This window comes from Plectropomus leopardus, chromosome 1 (genome assembly GCF_008729295.1).
Source record: "Plectropomus leopardus isolate mb chromosome 1, YSFRI_Pleo_2.0, whole genome shotgun sequence".
NCBI classification, from domain to species: Eukaryota; Metazoa; Chordata; class Actinopteri; order Perciformes; family Serranidae; genus Plectropomus; species Plectropomus leopardus.
In genome coordinates this window covers 11,320,014-11,337,606 of record NC_056463.1, presented here as the reverse complement: position 1 = coordinate 11,337,606, position 17,593 = coordinate 11,320,014, and the positions used below count along the sequence as shown (strand labels likewise).

General features: G+C 39.1%; 1 protein-coding gene across 2 annotated transcripts in view; it reads right to left on the bottom strand.

The window, feature by feature from the left end:
• Positions 1-3,137: 3,137 nt before the first annotated feature.
• Positions 3,138-17,593, bottom strand: part of scml2 (Scm polycomb group protein like 2) — a 29,318-nt gene continuing 14,862 nt past the window's right edge. The window contains exons 8-14 of one of the 2 annotated variants that reach the window (XM_042492433.1): positions 9,665-9,981; positions 9,221-9,350; positions 8,869-9,075; positions 7,588-7,761; positions 6,522-6,737; positions 5,730-5,884; positions 3,138-5,178 (exon numbers count right to left, since the gene is read on the bottom strand). In XM_042492433.1, coding sequence (XP_042348367.1) covers positions 5,053-5,178; positions 5,730-5,884; positions 6,522-6,737; positions 7,588-7,761; positions 8,869-9,075; positions 9,221-9,350; positions 9,665-9,981 — 1,325 coding nt within the window. In that variant the 3' untranslated portion in view covers positions 3,138-5,052. The remainder of the gene's footprint in view (positions 5,179-5,729; positions 5,885-6,521; positions 6,738-7,587; positions 7,762-8,868; positions 9,076-9,220; positions 9,351-9,664; positions 9,982-17,593) is intronic. The other variant, XM_042492444.1, reaches the window with a different exon arrangement.

Here is a 17,593-nt window from a genome sequence, read left to right as displayed (position 1 = left end):
AAAGAAAAAAGTTTTTTTTTTCAAAGTTTACATGATTATTTCCAAGCCTTTGTATATTTTGGAGCTGTGCAACACCTTCAGTCTTGTATTTATTTTTTTCGGGGTGGGGGGGTGAAAACATTGTGAAAATTCCATTATTATTATTCTATATCTAATTCATTTTAACAGCTCATCAGGCTGCTTAGTAACTGTGCATAGAAAAAAAGCCAATAAATGTGATTGCGTTGAAACGGAAGGCCTTTTGTGTGAAGCTTCATTTTCTCCCCATCAGAACAAAGTGCACTGAGAGGATCTCTCCACGAGATGGCGGTGTTTGAATGTTGTCCAGTTTCAATCTCACCTGTATTTCTCCTTGAGCTGAAGCTACTTTTTTGATTATATCTACAAAGGATTTAACAGCGTCCAACTCAGGTTCATTCTGGTTGAACTGACAGATACTGCAGACAGAAAAACATTCACCGAGTTGAGTTAGACTGAAGAGGGAGCTGAGACTTAGACTACTTGACTCTAAAATCTTAAAATGAGAGAGCAGCAACATTTAGATGAAAACTATTGAGGTGGTGAAATCTGAAAATATATAACAGCAGGCTTTACATAATCTCACGTCTCAAATATCTGGTGGGAAGTAACCAAGTAATGTACTTAGGTGCAAATTTGAGATCTTACATAAGTATTTTTAATCTCATGCTCTTTCTACTTCACACTTTTTTTACACCACTACAATTATTTGATAACTTCAGTTACTGGTTATTTTACAGATTGAGATTTTTGCACACAATCCATATGAAAATATACAAGCGTAGCTGAAATGATTATTGATTCAAAAGTTAACTCGCAACTATTTTTGATAACATTTAAGTGATTTTTTTTAGTGATTTCAATGCAAAAACATTTATTATAAGGACATGCTGCATTTTTCTTTTATTTGGCTGTTTTCAATTTTACTTTCTTTTTTTTTTAAACTACATTGAGCATTTTTTACTTGTAATGCTTAAATGTATTTTCCTGATCATAGGACTAATGACATACATCTACTTGAGTTATATTTTCAATGCAGGACTTTTACTAGCAACATAGTATTTTCACAGTGTGATATAAGTGCTTTTACTTGAGTAAAGACACTAAATACTTTCTCCATCACTGCTTACTTTGGCTGTGCATTATAAGGCCTTGGTCTGTGTGTCAACTGTGCAGAAAAAGTCGAAATGAAACATCCTTTTAATGCTTATCAGACACCATACAAGTCTTGCAAGTGACTTGCATTTTCCAGGTAATCGTTTTACAGCTTTATAACATATTATTATATTTCTATAGTTTGCTCTAAAGTTTCACACTATTTGATGACACCTGAGCTGATGCTACCTTTAGCAACCCCTCCCCGCAGGACGACAATGACCTAAGATTATCACTCCTGTTTTGTCTTGCTTTTAATTTGCAAAATAACATTTGTCTAAGAAATAACGAAGTTAACAAACTTTTGATTGCTTCTAAATCGGCTATGATAATGTTACACAGTGGGTGTTTTCAAGGTCTGTCAGCCGTAAACAGTCTCCAAAAGACCGATGAGCAGACTAATGCTAACTAACTAACTAACTAACTAACTAGTGTCCATGTTCAAGAGGTCTGCTGTGTGTAAGTTTGACTTACTCGGGGATGAGGACAGATGTCTCTGAAACCTCTTCACTCTCCGTTTATTTACGTGAACACGCCGGAATACACTGCAGCCTCATCAGTCAGGTGCGTCTCTACAAGGGACCCGACCGTCAGTTCAGCTCATGACTAAAGTTCCTGTTGCCTCAACATGCAGGCTGACATTATTAACTCAGTAACAGTGCTGGAGTGACTGGTTACATGTTGTTAGTTACAGTGATTAAATTACAAAATAAATGTAATTGTAATCTGTTACAGTTCATTTGAAAATGTGTAAATAATTTTATTATTTTTTATTTTATTTTATTTTTTATTTTTTGGCATGTGCTGAGCAAAGCCCTTGAGACAAATTTGAGTGCAACATTCATGCACTGTTTTTAGGTCTTTTCAGCTTCATTGCGCTGTTTGAAACATTTGTTAGAAAAGTAATTACATTTTTTTTTAATTTTAACAGGACAACTAGTAATCTGCAATCTCTTATATTTCAAAAGTAACCTTCCCAACACTGGTGATATGCAATAGTGTTTGATATTGGAATGATTGCATTACTTTAGAAAAATAAACATTAAACTCAGTTCTGATTCAGTTCTAGATTAAAGATTAAATTCTAGATTAAATAGAGCCCCTGGCAGGAGGCTGGTTTCCTAAACAGACTATTTATTTACTGTTGTTTATCAGACAAATAATTGTAAGCATCTGGTGGGGTAATGTGGTGGCACTAGCTCGCTTCACAACCAGAAATGTGCCCCAGGACAAAGAGTATATATATGGGACATTTACCATTCCTGAAGAATCTGCAAGATGAGTCATAATCAGCCTGTTTATTCTGAGTGCTGCTGTAGAGCTATTTGAACTGGCTGATCTTTTCAACAATGATCCCTATTGGACTGTCACTTTCACTAAGTAAGACATCCATGATCCTTTGACCCCTTCAACCCCCATACCCTCCAGACACACACACACACACACACACACACATTCACCCATTCACACAAACAGAGCTGAACAAAATTAAAAGGACGTGAACCTCTGCCAGTGCTCTTTTTCCCTATTTATGTGTTCATTTATTTTACTCATTCTTTATTTTTTCTCTTCTTGTCTTCCAATTATGTTTTTAGTATGGGAATATATTTGACTCACTCAGCCAGGAGCTCATAACTTGGGGTCAGGACCCTCTGAGGAGTAACATGAAAAAGTGTGTTTTGAGATGATTAACAAGACAGGGCAGAAAAATGCCTTTATGCTACATTACTTCCTACTAAACTTTGCCTTTTCTCTATGAATTCCTGATTTTTTTCCTATTCTGACTTCTAAACATAAAACCAGTTATAAAATCCTCTTTGGGTGATTTGGTCATAACTCATAAACAAATGCAACTAATGATGATGGATGGACATTCCTTTGTTTCCAGGGGTCCAAAGTAAGTGGGCAAAAACTGTGCCAGAGGCTACCATGGCAACCTTGTGGTCAAGTCTCAAACACCTTGATTATGTAAACAAATGTTTAATTGTGTGAATGCATATCAAACATATTCAACAAACATTTCTTTGTTGAACAAACAGTAAAAAGTTGTATACATACACAGAGCGATAGATGACAAGGCATAAAAAATATACATAGTTGGTTATTGTGCAGTCCCTCTATGTCGTAGTAGCCTAATGAGCACAACATGCTAATGATGTAAAACATCTTCTACAAAAGAACTCCCTACTAAAACCTGAGTTTCACATTAAAGCGAGACGGTTTCAAGTTCAACTTGTTACCACTACAGGAGAGCAACAGTGTGAAATGCAACTACAACACACATGATTTGGTTTGAAAATGGTTCTGAAATGTTCAGAAAATGAGTATTTCTGCCATTGAAAAAACAGATAAATACTCTAAGACGTGTGAATAATTAGTCAGACACAGCATCATCCTGTAGGTAGTTATTTGATGGTGCACACATAAACTATTCCAGGCAGAAAAAAAAATGATTACACTTACGCTTGATACAGGTTGATACACTTTGTTACAGTACAAAATCATATCAAAAGACAACCTTTTGGTTCAACTTTATACAAAACAGCTTCCCCATTGTGTACTCTCTCAGGAGCACTTTAATGTTCTGTACAACACTCAACTAAACAGCTACTGACCTTGTCTTTATTTTCAATGTCAATACTTACAGTATACCAGTCATTTTATGTGTATATCTCGTGTGTGTGACTGTCCGAGCAATGTCCGTGCTCAAGTTGATTCTCTTCAGCTTGAATATCTTCCAGCACACGAAACAGACACAAATAAAACATAAATAACTCTTCAGTAACCCATCTTTAAGGTTTTCCTCCAAAGTAAGATATCCATCCTTTGAGTTGTTGTTAAGTTGATATTTGTCAGAAAAAATACTAAAGTGTTTGAATCATCCACGTAATGATTGACTTCAAGGAACAATACAAATTCTCCAACTTTGTGAAATGAAATCCTTAAACACTTCTCATTTACGTCACTGTGGCACTCCTGTTTAGTACCTGTTAGTAATAACGCTCATGACTTCATACATTCATCAACTTGCATAAACTAAAATTTGACAGCCTGTAACAGACACAGTCCTTCAGAAACTTTTATTGCATTGTTAGAAATGATGCAGTGAGGAGCTCACTGCCAGTACCTGAACTAACTTCCTTAACTTTTGGAGAGAAATTCTGACAGAGGAAAAAATACTTAAGCAGCCTGCTATCTGAAGAAATAAAGCTGCAAAGCCTACAGCATGTGTCTGGTTAATTAAAAGTTTGATAAATGATGGCCTCCAGTTGTTCATAATAAGGAAAAGAAAGACAGGAAAATGAACACAACATATGCCTGTGCTCAGATATCTGATACTAATTACTCTTATGCAAATGATGGATTCATTAACTTCGGATCTGTTTTACTGTTAAAGTTAAGTGTGGTCTGTATATTAAAAAATAAATGTCTTCAGATCAGGGCCGTAGCCAAGGTTTTAAAAATACTGAGGTCATAAGTCCCCTGGGGCACACCACAAAACCTCAAAACTCACCAAAAACCAGTAAGAAGACCTCAAAATATTATTCAACTGCTTTACGATACTTTCTGTTGTTTCTATTTCCCAGATGGTCTTGATGCTTTTTCTAAATCTTACAAGAATAAAATTCAATGTAGGCTATTTATTTGCTGTTCAAAAAGAGTAAAAATTTAAACAACTTGATTCTTAAAATACTGAAATTATGTGGAAGTTTGTATATGTTGACTCCCTGTGAGTTGCTAAAACCCCAGATTCCCAAAAAATAAATAAATACGGAGGACCTGACCTCAGTGTCCTCAGTGGTAGCTACGACCCCGTTCAGGTGGATTTACACTGCACCTCATCCCTGTAGAACGATATTCAGAGAGTGTCTTCATCCTCTACTGTTTGGTCTGTTTCAGCTTCTCGATGTGATGACAGAGTTTGAGCGCCGGGCCCAGCTTCAGTCCCATGTATTTCATAATGACATCACTACGCAGCAGCATCAGAGCTTTGCCATCAATCTCCTGCAGAGAGAGGAGCACGTTACAAACACTTCCTCTCAGAACAATTCGATCAGAATGACGATGACTTGATTAGGGCGTCGACACGCGGAAATTCCGGTCTGATATTCTCCAGAGCATAGAAATTAAAAGCTCAGGGAGAGTTTATTTTACAAAGTGACAGCGTGATACAGAACAGTGACTGAAAACCACTGTAGACTGTTGGTCAAAGACATACTATGAAGTATTTTCCCAAAAAAAACAAAAATATATATTTGTGTGAACAAAGGGTATTTTTCTGCAGAGACTCTACCCTTTTGCTTGTTTTTTTTTTTTTAATTTCCTTTTATTGTCTGTGTTTGGGGTATTTATGGGCCTGTACACCCACAGCACTCAGGTGAGGTCGGGGCTTTATAAAAAGGTAGAGACCAGGTGCCAGACCGTAAGCAGCACGTGTCCACATCGACGCGGCAGCAAAAGAATGCAAATATTTTAACATCACTTTCGCTGGCGAATGTGTCAACTTTAAACAAAAGAAAGAAGACAGTTCACAATAAGCTCAATACAATACTCACATGTTTCCTAAACAGTTCGACATGCGGGCCGAGAGTTTGTGGATCAGCTTCTTGGACAAACCGCATGACCTCATCAACTGACCAGGCTGAAGCATCGTTTCCTGAACCCTCCTTGTCCTGTTTCACGTGGTCTGGGCCTGTTGTTGAGCTCGCTGCTGTAAAGTGTGAGAGACAAGAAAAATAAAATCGTACTTACAAATTTTTTCTCGTTAAATGAGGACAAAACTAAGGTCGCATTCGGGATTTCAGCTTGTTTTCAGAAACAAAACTTGGAGCTGTCTTTAGCTTCTGCACCAGAAGACCTTAGACTGGAGACGATGTTGATCACTTTCAAATCCAGGCCAAAGACCTACCTGTTCAACATTTCTTTTTTAATCAATTTTATATCAGATTTGCTGTATTGTTTTTATGCTATGTCCTTTTGCTTATTCACCTTGTTTTGTTTTACTCTGTGTGCTTTTGGTTGCATTTTTAAAAATTGTTTTGATCATTTGTCTTTTGTGCTTTTACCTGTGTAATATGTAAAGAACTTTAAGTTTGGATGTGAAATGGTGGTTTTGGGTTAAAAATGTCTTAAAGTTGAAAAATTTAGGCCAAATTAAACTGAAGGAGTGGGGGATCCCATGTTAATTAATTAAAAGTACTACTATTGATCCCTATTATCCCTTATTTAGACATAATTTAAAATAATACAATTTCAGGATACAAACTTAAGGATATTTGCCAATGTAGAAAGTAATATTTCTTGACGAATAAATGAAATTAAATCTGTATATGTGTGTTTAACCCTACCTTCCACTCGTCTGGGTGGACACACCGGGCTGAGTTCTGTCGGGTTGGAGCTCACGCGTCGTAGGGGTGGCGGCGTGTTTGCGTGTCCAGAGTAATATGGCCGCTCCTTCTTTGCTGCTCTGTAGTCTGAAGCAGCGTGAGGGGGGCGCGTGCTGGGAGCAGGATCCTTTTTGGAATCGTCCTTGGACAGGCCGTTCTCAGTGTGGGACAGTGGTTCTGTTTGAAGAGAGGGTGAGAGAGATACTGTCAGGACCATGAGAACACACACATAAAACAAGAACTGCAGCACAGTTCTGGACTACGCACACAGCCATAAAGTGACTGACTGAATAAGGAAAGACTTAGGAGGAGATTTACTCAAAAAGGAAAGAGGTCATATGATGGCGGTAAACAGTAAACATAAAAGACATTACTGACAAACTCCTGATGCTGTGCTATCAGAGTGTGAGTGTGTATAGATGGTTACTGAGTAGCGGGTGGCACCATGCACGGTAGCCTCAGCCACCAGTGTGTAAATGTGCATGTGAATGGGTGAATGCCACATATAATGTGCAAGCGCTTTGAGTGGTTGAAAGACTCGAAAAGCGCTATACAGATGTAGTCCATTATCTGCTGATGAATCCAAACACCAAATCTCTGCCTTCAAAGTTTTAAAATAATTCATGTTACAACTTTTTTTTGCATCTTTGGTCTGAATTTAAAAATTGACTGGCTGAACATATATTAATAAATAATATTAATATAAAGGCTGGCAGCATGCATGCTTGATTGACTGGGGTCTCAACCCATCACAGTCAGCCATGATGATTGCTGCTTACTTTTGCTACCTCCGCCCCCATCAGGCTTCCATCTGTTTAGGTAAACAGTAAACAACACTCCAACGTTTAACATTACAGAAACTACAGTACATCCAGGGGTTTCCTACAGTTTATGGGTCACTGATTTGTTTGGAACAAATGTATAAATAGGATAAACACTATTAGCAATGACACTGGATTTGTTTAATGAATAGTGACCTCTAATATTTTTCTCCTGTTACAATTACTCCGTTGACACATTGTCCCACCTGACTTGGTCCTGTTGTAGAAGCGTGTGTTGTTGTTGAAGGAGCTGAACGGCTGCGAGCTGAACAGACTGTCGCTCTCTAGATGTTGGCACATGTTCTCCAGGAACCGCAGCACAGAAGACGCACTGGAGGCGGAGGGCAGCTTCACGTAGCGGATACCATGCTCTGACCGTACTGGGGGGTACAACACAAACGAGCTATTAGTCTGTGAGCTGTATGTTCACACACACACACACACACACACACACACACACACACACAGTATGCATTCACAGCTTAAGAAAAACAGCAGATGGTTTAGGGGTACCACCCTCCCTTTATAAGCACAAACCCACCTTTTCACCCTATCACACACTGCGCTACATCCCCCCACCCAAGCCAAGCCTTCACAAATCCACAAATTAACCCCCCCTCCTCCTCACCCAAACTCACCCACAGACCTTCCCACCCCCAGGGGAGACCCAATCCCAGCATCCCAAACCAGGTTAGACGCACATGTCATATCTGATTACAGACACAGTGCTCACATCAGTTGCTGCCACAGGCACTGTCTTTTATTCCTCCTCTCTTTCACTGCAAACACACACACACACACACACACACACATGCAACATGCATGACCCATGAGTGTGTGCTTAAACCAATTTCACCTGGCTGATTGCTTATCTGGGCTTTATGGCATTTGAAATACTTGAAAATTTATCCAGTACTGCTTTTCAAGAAGCGACCTTTGAAGCAATAGTTCAACATTTGCTTCCCTTCCAAGAGATTAGGAGATAGACTTTCTGGTTTGTGAGGCAAATATGAGGCTACTAGCAGCTGGTTAGCCTAGCTTGGCATGAAGACTGGGACCAGGTGAAAACAGCTGGTCTAGCTTTGTCCAAAAGTAACAAAATCTGCCCTCCAGCAACTCTAAAGCTGGCTGAAGCGACATATATACTTCTGCTCGATTTATCTGTTAACCATGTGAGTTATAATAAAGCTAAATTTTGTACTTTTGTTGCTATTTAGCCATGTTTTACATGTGCTAGTTGAATCAAACTCCACTGCACTTCATAGAAACTCTACACAGTCGCACAAAAGCCCCAGCGCCAACTCTCAAGTAGTTTAGTTTTCTAGGGAGAAATATCCAATATCTATAATTATTTTAATAATATATTTGAAAATATTTTACAGAATGATTTTCACACATTTTTCCAGGTCATTTCCTTGTTTTTTATTGTTTGTTTTTGCTTTTCTTCCCTATTTGTTTTTATTTCAGTTTACGTTCACTGCAGTTACCTCTGATAACCTCTCCTCCTGTGTGGGACTGGCTCTGTAGGAACGACAGCATCACAGACGGCTGGTACGTACAGTCCACGCAGGCCTGCACAGCCTGCTGAAGCACTGCGTTGACTGGAGCCGGACCGAAGTGGTCTGGGAGCTGCTGCACTAGTTTTCTGTCGAGATGTGGGCCATAGTTACCGTGCTTGTTCACATAGACACACACTGGAATGACACAAAGAGAGGATGGAGAAAATTAACCGAAAACAAACACTGTTGCATTCTTTCTGTTCTGATCTTTGACGCTGAAACCAACCATATATCCTCGACTGCACATTCAGGCATCAGTTGTATCTGTTAACCAATTTACCTGTGCAAACTACATTTGAGCTGTTGCTATGGTTGCTGTCAGCTGAGACGTGTCCGGAGCTCAGTCTGGTCTCTGGAGGTGGAACTGTGACGGCAGGTGTCCCCAGTGACTGCACCACCCGAGGCTTCTTCTGGAGCATGAAAACAAACAAACCCTTTATCATTAACTCTCTGTAACCTACAGAGGCTGTTGGTTAATGATTTAGTAAAGGCGGACTTTAACTCTTTCACTGCTACACATGAACTGCACTACAGCACATGCAGCAGTTTTTACAGCAACTCTGTTCTCCTCATTTAATGCAAATAAACATCCTCAATGTCTGCTTTTTCTTAAACGGTCCACCTCTGACCTTTTCTCCTCTTTATCAAAATCACTTCTGCCATAATAAAATGACAGGGTCACTGGACCGCAGCGTAACAGATTACAACTCTTGTGACATCTCACCTTGCTCCTAGGCTTAGGCCCTCTCTTCTTGTGTGGTCTGGGGGCCAGTTGAGTCTCAGTGCTCGTTCTGGCGGGGCTCTGTGATGCTCCATTTACTGCTGCTGCCGCTGCAGCCTCTGCCGCTGCCTTCAACAAAGCAATCGTCTGGGATTTTGGACGACGACCTCGGACACCCTTGCGCACAGGGAGGGGTGGCAAGGGGTTGGGCAGTCGATATGAGGTCTGCATGGAGGAGGAGGAGTTGGAAGAGGAGCGACGGGTAGTGAGGGAGGCTGAGGAGGAAGACACAGGAGCAAGGAGTGCACCAGGGAGAGTAACTGTGGAAAAAAAGGGATATGGGAGGAAGAAAAAGAGAGACAGAAAGAAAAGGATAAGGAAGATTAAAAAATACATTCATTTTTTATTCTCATGTTGGGTTACTTTGCACCAAAGATGATCAGAGAGGCAGATAACAAGACATTCATTTGGTTATTTTTAAGTGAATAAATCTGTAGCAGAAAATGTCATCGTGCAAGCACACAAACTAAGCTTTGCCCCGTCCACACACAGAGGCTTCAAACAAAGACATGTGCACAGAATCAACTTTGCTGTGCGTCCTTGAGGGGAGGCATGGTCTGCATAATTAGAAATGTCACATTTTAACCCTAACGACAGTGTTTGCCCAGTTTTTCCATAAAGGAAGGAGGATTTCGGGAAGAAAGACAAAAGACAGAGGGGAAAAAGAACCACTGAGAGATCCTGCAGAGGAGATTTGTTTTGATTTTGCAGAGTCCCCTGAGATTGGCAGGTCCTTTGTGTTTCGCCCCTCCCTCTGCTGAAATCAGAGTCACAAGTCACGAACCCCCAGAGACCTGCCTGCTCGATGATTCCTAAAACCTTCTGCTTCCAGCAACATGACAAAAATAGTGATTATGGTGATCTGACTTTAACTGTTTTCTCTTCACTACTCTAGATAGTGGATTCTTGAGGCTGATGTCAAATTTGGATTTAAAGCTTATACTTTTCTTTTTAACATAAACACTTAGCATACCCTAATATCTTAAAAGACTATTTTGAATTTGGTTATGAAAGACCTTTGATTGCGGCATGTACTGACTGGGGAAAGAAATAATAATATTAAGTGTAACTAAATATTTTTAATAAATAACCATTTTGTGGATATTTTTAAAGAAATAATGAAATACAATTAAATATATTATAATAATAATAATAATAATAATAATAATAATAATAATAATAATAAGAAGAAGAAGAAGAAGAAGAAGAAGAAGAAGAAGAAGAAGAAGAAGAAGAAGAAGTATTATTATTATTATTATTATTAGCTACACTTAAAATTAACATACAACATGTACATATATACACATACATATACAACATACAAAACACTGTCCCATCCTGGGACATCTCTTGGTGGTCTAGGGGTTTTGGGACACTGATTGTGTAATCATAATTTCCCAGGTTTAAATCTGGCTTTTCTGTGTGCCATTCCTCCCTCCACTGCTGTCCACTATACAAATAAAAGAATGGAAAAATGACCCCCCAAAAATTCAGCAATCTTCTTGATGGGTCTCTGTGGATCACAGACACCCCTAACTTTTAAGTCTTTCCTCAAAAAAATATAATTACAAATTGCCAATCAGCTTAGGTGTTGGAATATAAAGAAAGCGACAATAAAGTGAGAAAAAAAAGAAAATGGCTTTTGTAAGAAAGAAAAAAAAACACATAAAGCAGTTGCACCACCACCCCCTTCTGTCTTCATTAGCCCTGAGTGTGACTCTGTGATATGATCGCATAATTATCACAGTGGATGTGTGAAAGAAAGAAAGGCCAAATGAGAGAGAAAGAACAAGAGGGAAAGAGAAAGATAAGCATCTCCAATTTCAAAATAAACGTATTTCTTAGTGAGAGGGAACTGAGAGAGCATGTGGAGGCTCTCATGGGGCCGAGGCTTTCATTAGAGGCTCCTTGACTGAGGCGATATGCAGAGACTATGGAAGGTTTACAGTATTCTCTGAGGGGCCAGCCTGGGCACCCTGAAAGCTGCTTAATTGGGAAATGAGTCAAAGTAGGCGTAGAATAGAGCAGTGTTTTGTTTCAGAGGGCGAGGTCTCTCTCGCTCACCAGGGGCGGTCACACAAAGCGTGTTCACAGAGGAGCAGAAATACCAACCTGTGCGCACAGTGGCACGCTTATTCACGGTGAGCTAGAAGCCATAAGCCCTACAAAGGCAGATCAAAATTTGTTTGCAGGGTACCAATCAGTATCAGCAGGTTTAAAGTCACCAAGGGAAATCTAAGTTGGGGGGCCCTCGCTGATCTCCTCCTGCTGTAAAAAAGAAAAATCTAATCCATTCACATTATGTGACAGCCACCAAAGCAACACGTGCCATTTCCATATTGGTGATTAATGTCACCAGTTTATCATCTCATGCATTTTTAAAATAGTCTAATCACCTTTGCATTTTTTACTACAACTTTCAAGAAGATCGGCTTATGAATGCATTTCATTTCACACTGTCTGACAGTATCACATATATTCTGTATCCATTTGTTCAAGCTCTTCATTGAAGCAACTCTGAGAGAAATAGTCAAACCCAAGTCTCTCTTTTTTAATCAAATGGATATACTACATGTTTTCTGCATCATTTTATAAACCGTTTCCCCAAAATATAGCCTACATTTGGTATCCATGTAAACTTCTTCCACTTTCATTTCAGTTAAAACACTGTTGGACTGTACAGTTTCTGGCTGCACTTCATGAATGACCAACAACTGGAAGGCTGCTTATTAAAGTTTAGATTCTTAACTACAAGTTATGTACATTCTATCACTATTATTAATATATCTGCCTATTACTTTCTTGATTAAAATAAATAAAAAATAAATAAAATTTGGGATCACGATTTCCTAGAGCCAAAATTTCCAATTGCTCAGCCGTTCCCAGAGCGTCCAAGGGGGCTGCTTTGTCCCACCCTTCAGTATGAAATATGGACACCAAAGAAAACCATTGATGTCTGTATGAGATGCCCCGTGATGATCACCTAACTCCAATATAAACACATCGGCAGCAATACTTGATACTGAGACCAACTGATATAGCATAAAGACAAAGAGAGTCCGCGTGAAGAAGGATAATGGTATGGTCGATGCATCAAACAAAACAAAACTGTCAAATGTGAAAATAAAAGTAAATTTTGTTATGAATATATATATATAATGTTTTATATATATATATATATATTATACACATTTATATATATATAATGTTATGAAGTTTACATATGACCTTCATGCACCGTGACAGCTTTACATTACAAATGTACTTATTTGAACTCAAATCATGATCCTTTCTCTAAACCTAACTGCGACCGTTTGGAAATTTATCACATATAACAATGTGTTTAAGCTGTGTGGCCTGTGTGCCACTATGAGATGCCAAGGGGCGAGAAAATTTGGGGTATATGTCGACCTGGGATGAGAACAGGTTGTATGGCATGTCTTAAGTTATGCCCTAGAATCAATAGTGTCTATATTCAATACTTTATATGGATTTTTTTCCCTCCTGTTCTTGGCAGCTGTTGGTTTCCATTCATTTCTGTACTGTGTCAAAATCACTAGTATCATATGGCTGCCTGGTGTGCCAGAAAAGGTGCAGCATGTTTAGATGTGATATAAAACGTGTTTTGCAGTTAACTGGCTAAAATAAGCAAAATCAAGAGGATAAACAAGAGTATGACATTGTACAAATCAAAATCTGCCAAATTCAGATAAAAAATTTTCTTAGTTCTAACAAGAAGCTACAAAACATTTTTAGCATGGCATCCCCAGCATGCACACAGTGAAACAAAACAGACATATGGTACTGATCATGACTATGTAATTCCAAGTCGACCCGTTGACCTGTGTAAGCCGCAGCCCGAGGAAACGTGTGCATTTGCGAGTGTCTGTGAGAGTGTGTGAGTGTACGTGCACGTATGAGAACCAGGTCGCTGAGAAGTGTGTCTGCTGTCTGGGGGGTGGGGGAGGGGCTTCACAGAGTTGCCCCTCATCTAATTACAACCAGCCCCCCCCCTACACTCTCATGCATGCTGAGCACCCTCACAGCAAACAGTCCGTTCATGCACACACACACACACACACACACACACACACACAGACAGACAGACAGGTTCCTTGAAGCAGTATGAAACTATAACGAACTGCAGATTCAGGTGTGTGTGTGTGTGTGTGTGTGTGTGTGTGTGTGTGTGTGTGTGTGTGTGTGTGTGTGTGCAGAGAAGGGGAAGTCACTTAAATAGCTTCAAGGCAGAGAGTATAAACACAGCAATGTCTTCCTGTACACACTTTTCAGCACGACACACCAGCCTTTAAATAAAATCACTACCGCTCTACTGACTTTCGCAGATGTCCACCTCTGAACTGACAGTATAAGTTCACGTGAGAAAAAAAAAACGAGTACATAGAATGAGTTTCCTGAAAATACTTGATATCCACTAATCCGTGCCCAAGCCTTTTGCAAACTAATTCCCGATGCTTTATAACAAAAACACATGATCAAAAACACATGGAGCTCCAAACTTTATCACAACCAGCAATACTGTCTAATCTGCAGTTTGCAGTAGCAAAAGCAACTAGTCTCTTACTGTGTATTTGACTGAATGCAAGTCAAAAGTCTTCGTGCTAAACAAAGAAAACAGTGTTAAACTGCAGCTTTAATCATTAACACCAGAGCGGGAACCTGCTTCAAATCTGAGACAACGTGCAGTTTTAATCTCAACAGCAGATTTAACTTTCACTTCCCTCTTTTTAAGTTTTACCAAGACAATAACACAAAGGCAAGTATCATTTTTTTAGTAAATAATTGCAGCCATGCAGGAACAGAATTGTTCAATCTAAACAAGCAACATTTTTCCAAAACCACCACCACTACTACCACTTCCTGAATTAGTCATTGAATAAATAATCTGAATGAGTGCAGTATTGATAGATGTTGATTTGATACATTTTAGGGAAGTTTTGGTGGAAAGAAATCTCTCATATTAAAAAACAAATGTACATAGATACTTCTACAGAAAATCTAGTCTCATGGAATGTGTTGTTGCTACATAAATGTACCAACAATTTATTTCAATATACTGCATCTGGCAGATCTTCTCATAAAGCATCCTTAAAAAGTAGAATCCAGGTAAAATACTGAAAAAATGAAGTGTGAAACTTTCGTTAAATTTATGAAAAAGAGAGAAAAAAACAACAACTTGGTAAATGTTTGAAACTCACCAGAAAATCTTGACCAAAAAAAGCAAAACTTCGCTGCTTCAGCTGTGGCTTTTGTAGTAGTATCAGTAGTATTAATAGTAGTAGTGGAGGCAGCACTAGTGACATGAGAGCCCGTAACAATCCTAGTCACTGAGTACAGCTGCTAACTGGTTCTCTCTTATTAGAAGCAACTCTTTCTCTTTCTCTTTCAGCTGTTGTTGTGTTTCCCCTCTAACTTCCTCTTTAAAAATCTCCTCATCTGCACTTCATTGTCTGTTTTCTGTTTCTCTATCAGCTGCTTTCTCAGTTGTCTCTGCCCCGTCTCTATTTTCCGGTAGTAGTCCACAACAAAGCCCACGCTGCTGCTTCTGCTGCTGGATGAAGCCGCTGCAAAGCTTCCCTCCCAATGAATGGGCAGGGAGGAGGAGGAGGAGGAGGGGGGTGTTTAGATTTGCATAGTGACTGGGGAGGGGTAGAGTGAAGGAAAGAAGAGTGGGTGGGTGGGTGTGGTGGGGGTTGTGGGAGGCAGAGGGAGGGAGTTGAGCTCTTTATTCATGTTATCTGTAGGCCATATCGACAGTCTACTACATTTTTCAAAATTATCATGTGTATAGATTTATTGCTGCCTTTTAGTATAACTTTATAGCTCTTTTATTTTGAAACCAACAACCCGTAGTACATTTTGGCCATCATAGACTTACAAAAAAAGCCAGAAATTCTCAGTAGATCTCCTGAAAAGAGTGGACTTTAATATTCACTATAAATGCAGGAGTAGTGTCCAATAACTGTATATCTATAAGACATGTCTCTCTAAGACACACACACACACACACACACCACACACACACACACACACACACACACACACACACACACATACATGCACAGCCCACAAGGAGGTGCCCCCTCAGTGTAACCCTAGCCTATTCAGACATTCTCTGATGAATGATGGCCAGGTCCAGCGTCAGGAAACAGTTACCCAGTCGGATATCAGCCGGACTCTGGAACAATGTGGAGCAGAGAAGTCAGAGGAAGCCTGCATGGGAAAAGTCCCTTCAGTCACAGATATCTGCTTCTGACCACACCAATGGGAGCAAAAACTTTGCTGATTCAAGAAAGAAACTATTTTAAATAAGCGTGTGCAGCATGGTGTTTCTTAGAGAGACATGTCTTATAGATATACAGTTATTGGACACTACTCCTGCATTTATAGTGAATATTAAAGTCCACTCTTTTCAGGAGATCTACTGAGAATTTCTGGCTTTTTTTGTAAGTCTATGATGGCCAAAATGTACTAAGGGTTGTTGGTTTCAAAATAAAAGAGCTATAAAGTTATACTAAAAGGCAGCAATAAATCTATACACATGATAATTTTGAAAAATGTAATTTTGAACTGTATGTGGATGTAGTTCTGTGTATGGATATTTGGATGTATTTTCTTTTCTTTTTGATGTGTTTTAACAGCCTCCCGTGGACAGGTGTTGCAAATTAGCAAAAAATAAAATAAAAATAAAATAAAATAAAAATGCATTGGTTTCTGTTTACATGAATCAGTTATTTAGAAAATTAAATGCATTTCCTCAAGGTCATTTTTGCTTAAATATAGAAAAAAAAACAACTACCATGTGTCTGTATCTGCTAAAATACAGACATGCTTTATTATTCTATGCATTATTCAGAATGCACTATTCTGCATTCTGACCCAGTTTATTAACAACAAGCACAGACAAAGATGTATCAAAAAAAATGTAAAATAAAGAAACAAAAAAACTGTTTTGCATGATACTGTACAAAAAAGGGGAAATAATTAGACACCCAATCTTGGCATCCTCTGTAGCAGGGTCACAACAGGACAATTTTGATGAAAGCTAATTAGAATTGTTAAATACGATCGCAATTACAGAGTCTCTCACTCCTTCTCTCACATATACAGCTAATTATCAGCTCATTAACACCTCAGCCAAGTCATACTTATTCACTTACTCCCATACAAACATAGCTGGCTGGTAATTGGTAATTGTCCTGCTTTTTCCCTCCAAACTGCACTCGCACACAACCAGCACGGGACCTGGTTTCACAAAGATAGACTTTGGCTTGAATTGAACTAGTCAGACTTCAGACAGATTTCTCAACAAATCCTCTGAACAAAGCTACCTAGTTCAAAACTGCAGTCAGACTAATTTTCTATAAAATTTGGGTAAATTAAGCCTAAATCAAACGGAAAAAAAACATGGCTGACCAGATCAAACCTCTCTGCTCCTTTTAATCCAGCAGAAAATCATTGTCTTCTGGAAGATTTCCACAATTGTAAGGACATTTCACTGAGAAAAATCAGTGAAGAGTAAAACAATACAAAAACTTTCAGTGGCACAATCCCTCACTGCACTGCAGACCTGCGGGAGAGCTGAGCTGCTGCAGCTTCCTAATGTCGCAGGATGCAGTGCTTCTCCTAACCCATCACTCAGGCTCAGGACAGTTTCTTAAGAACAGGTTACTGTGCTCTTTCCTTCCTTACCACTACGGCACAATTTTGTCACACAACAACATATTATGAGCCATGTCTTCGTTTTTGGTTTTTGTAATTTGGTGCCACTTGCCAGAATGGGTCACTGGTTCTTGCCTTGGAAACCTAGGTCCGACTGGGGATAGGGGTAGCTAATTTCTTTAAGCTGTA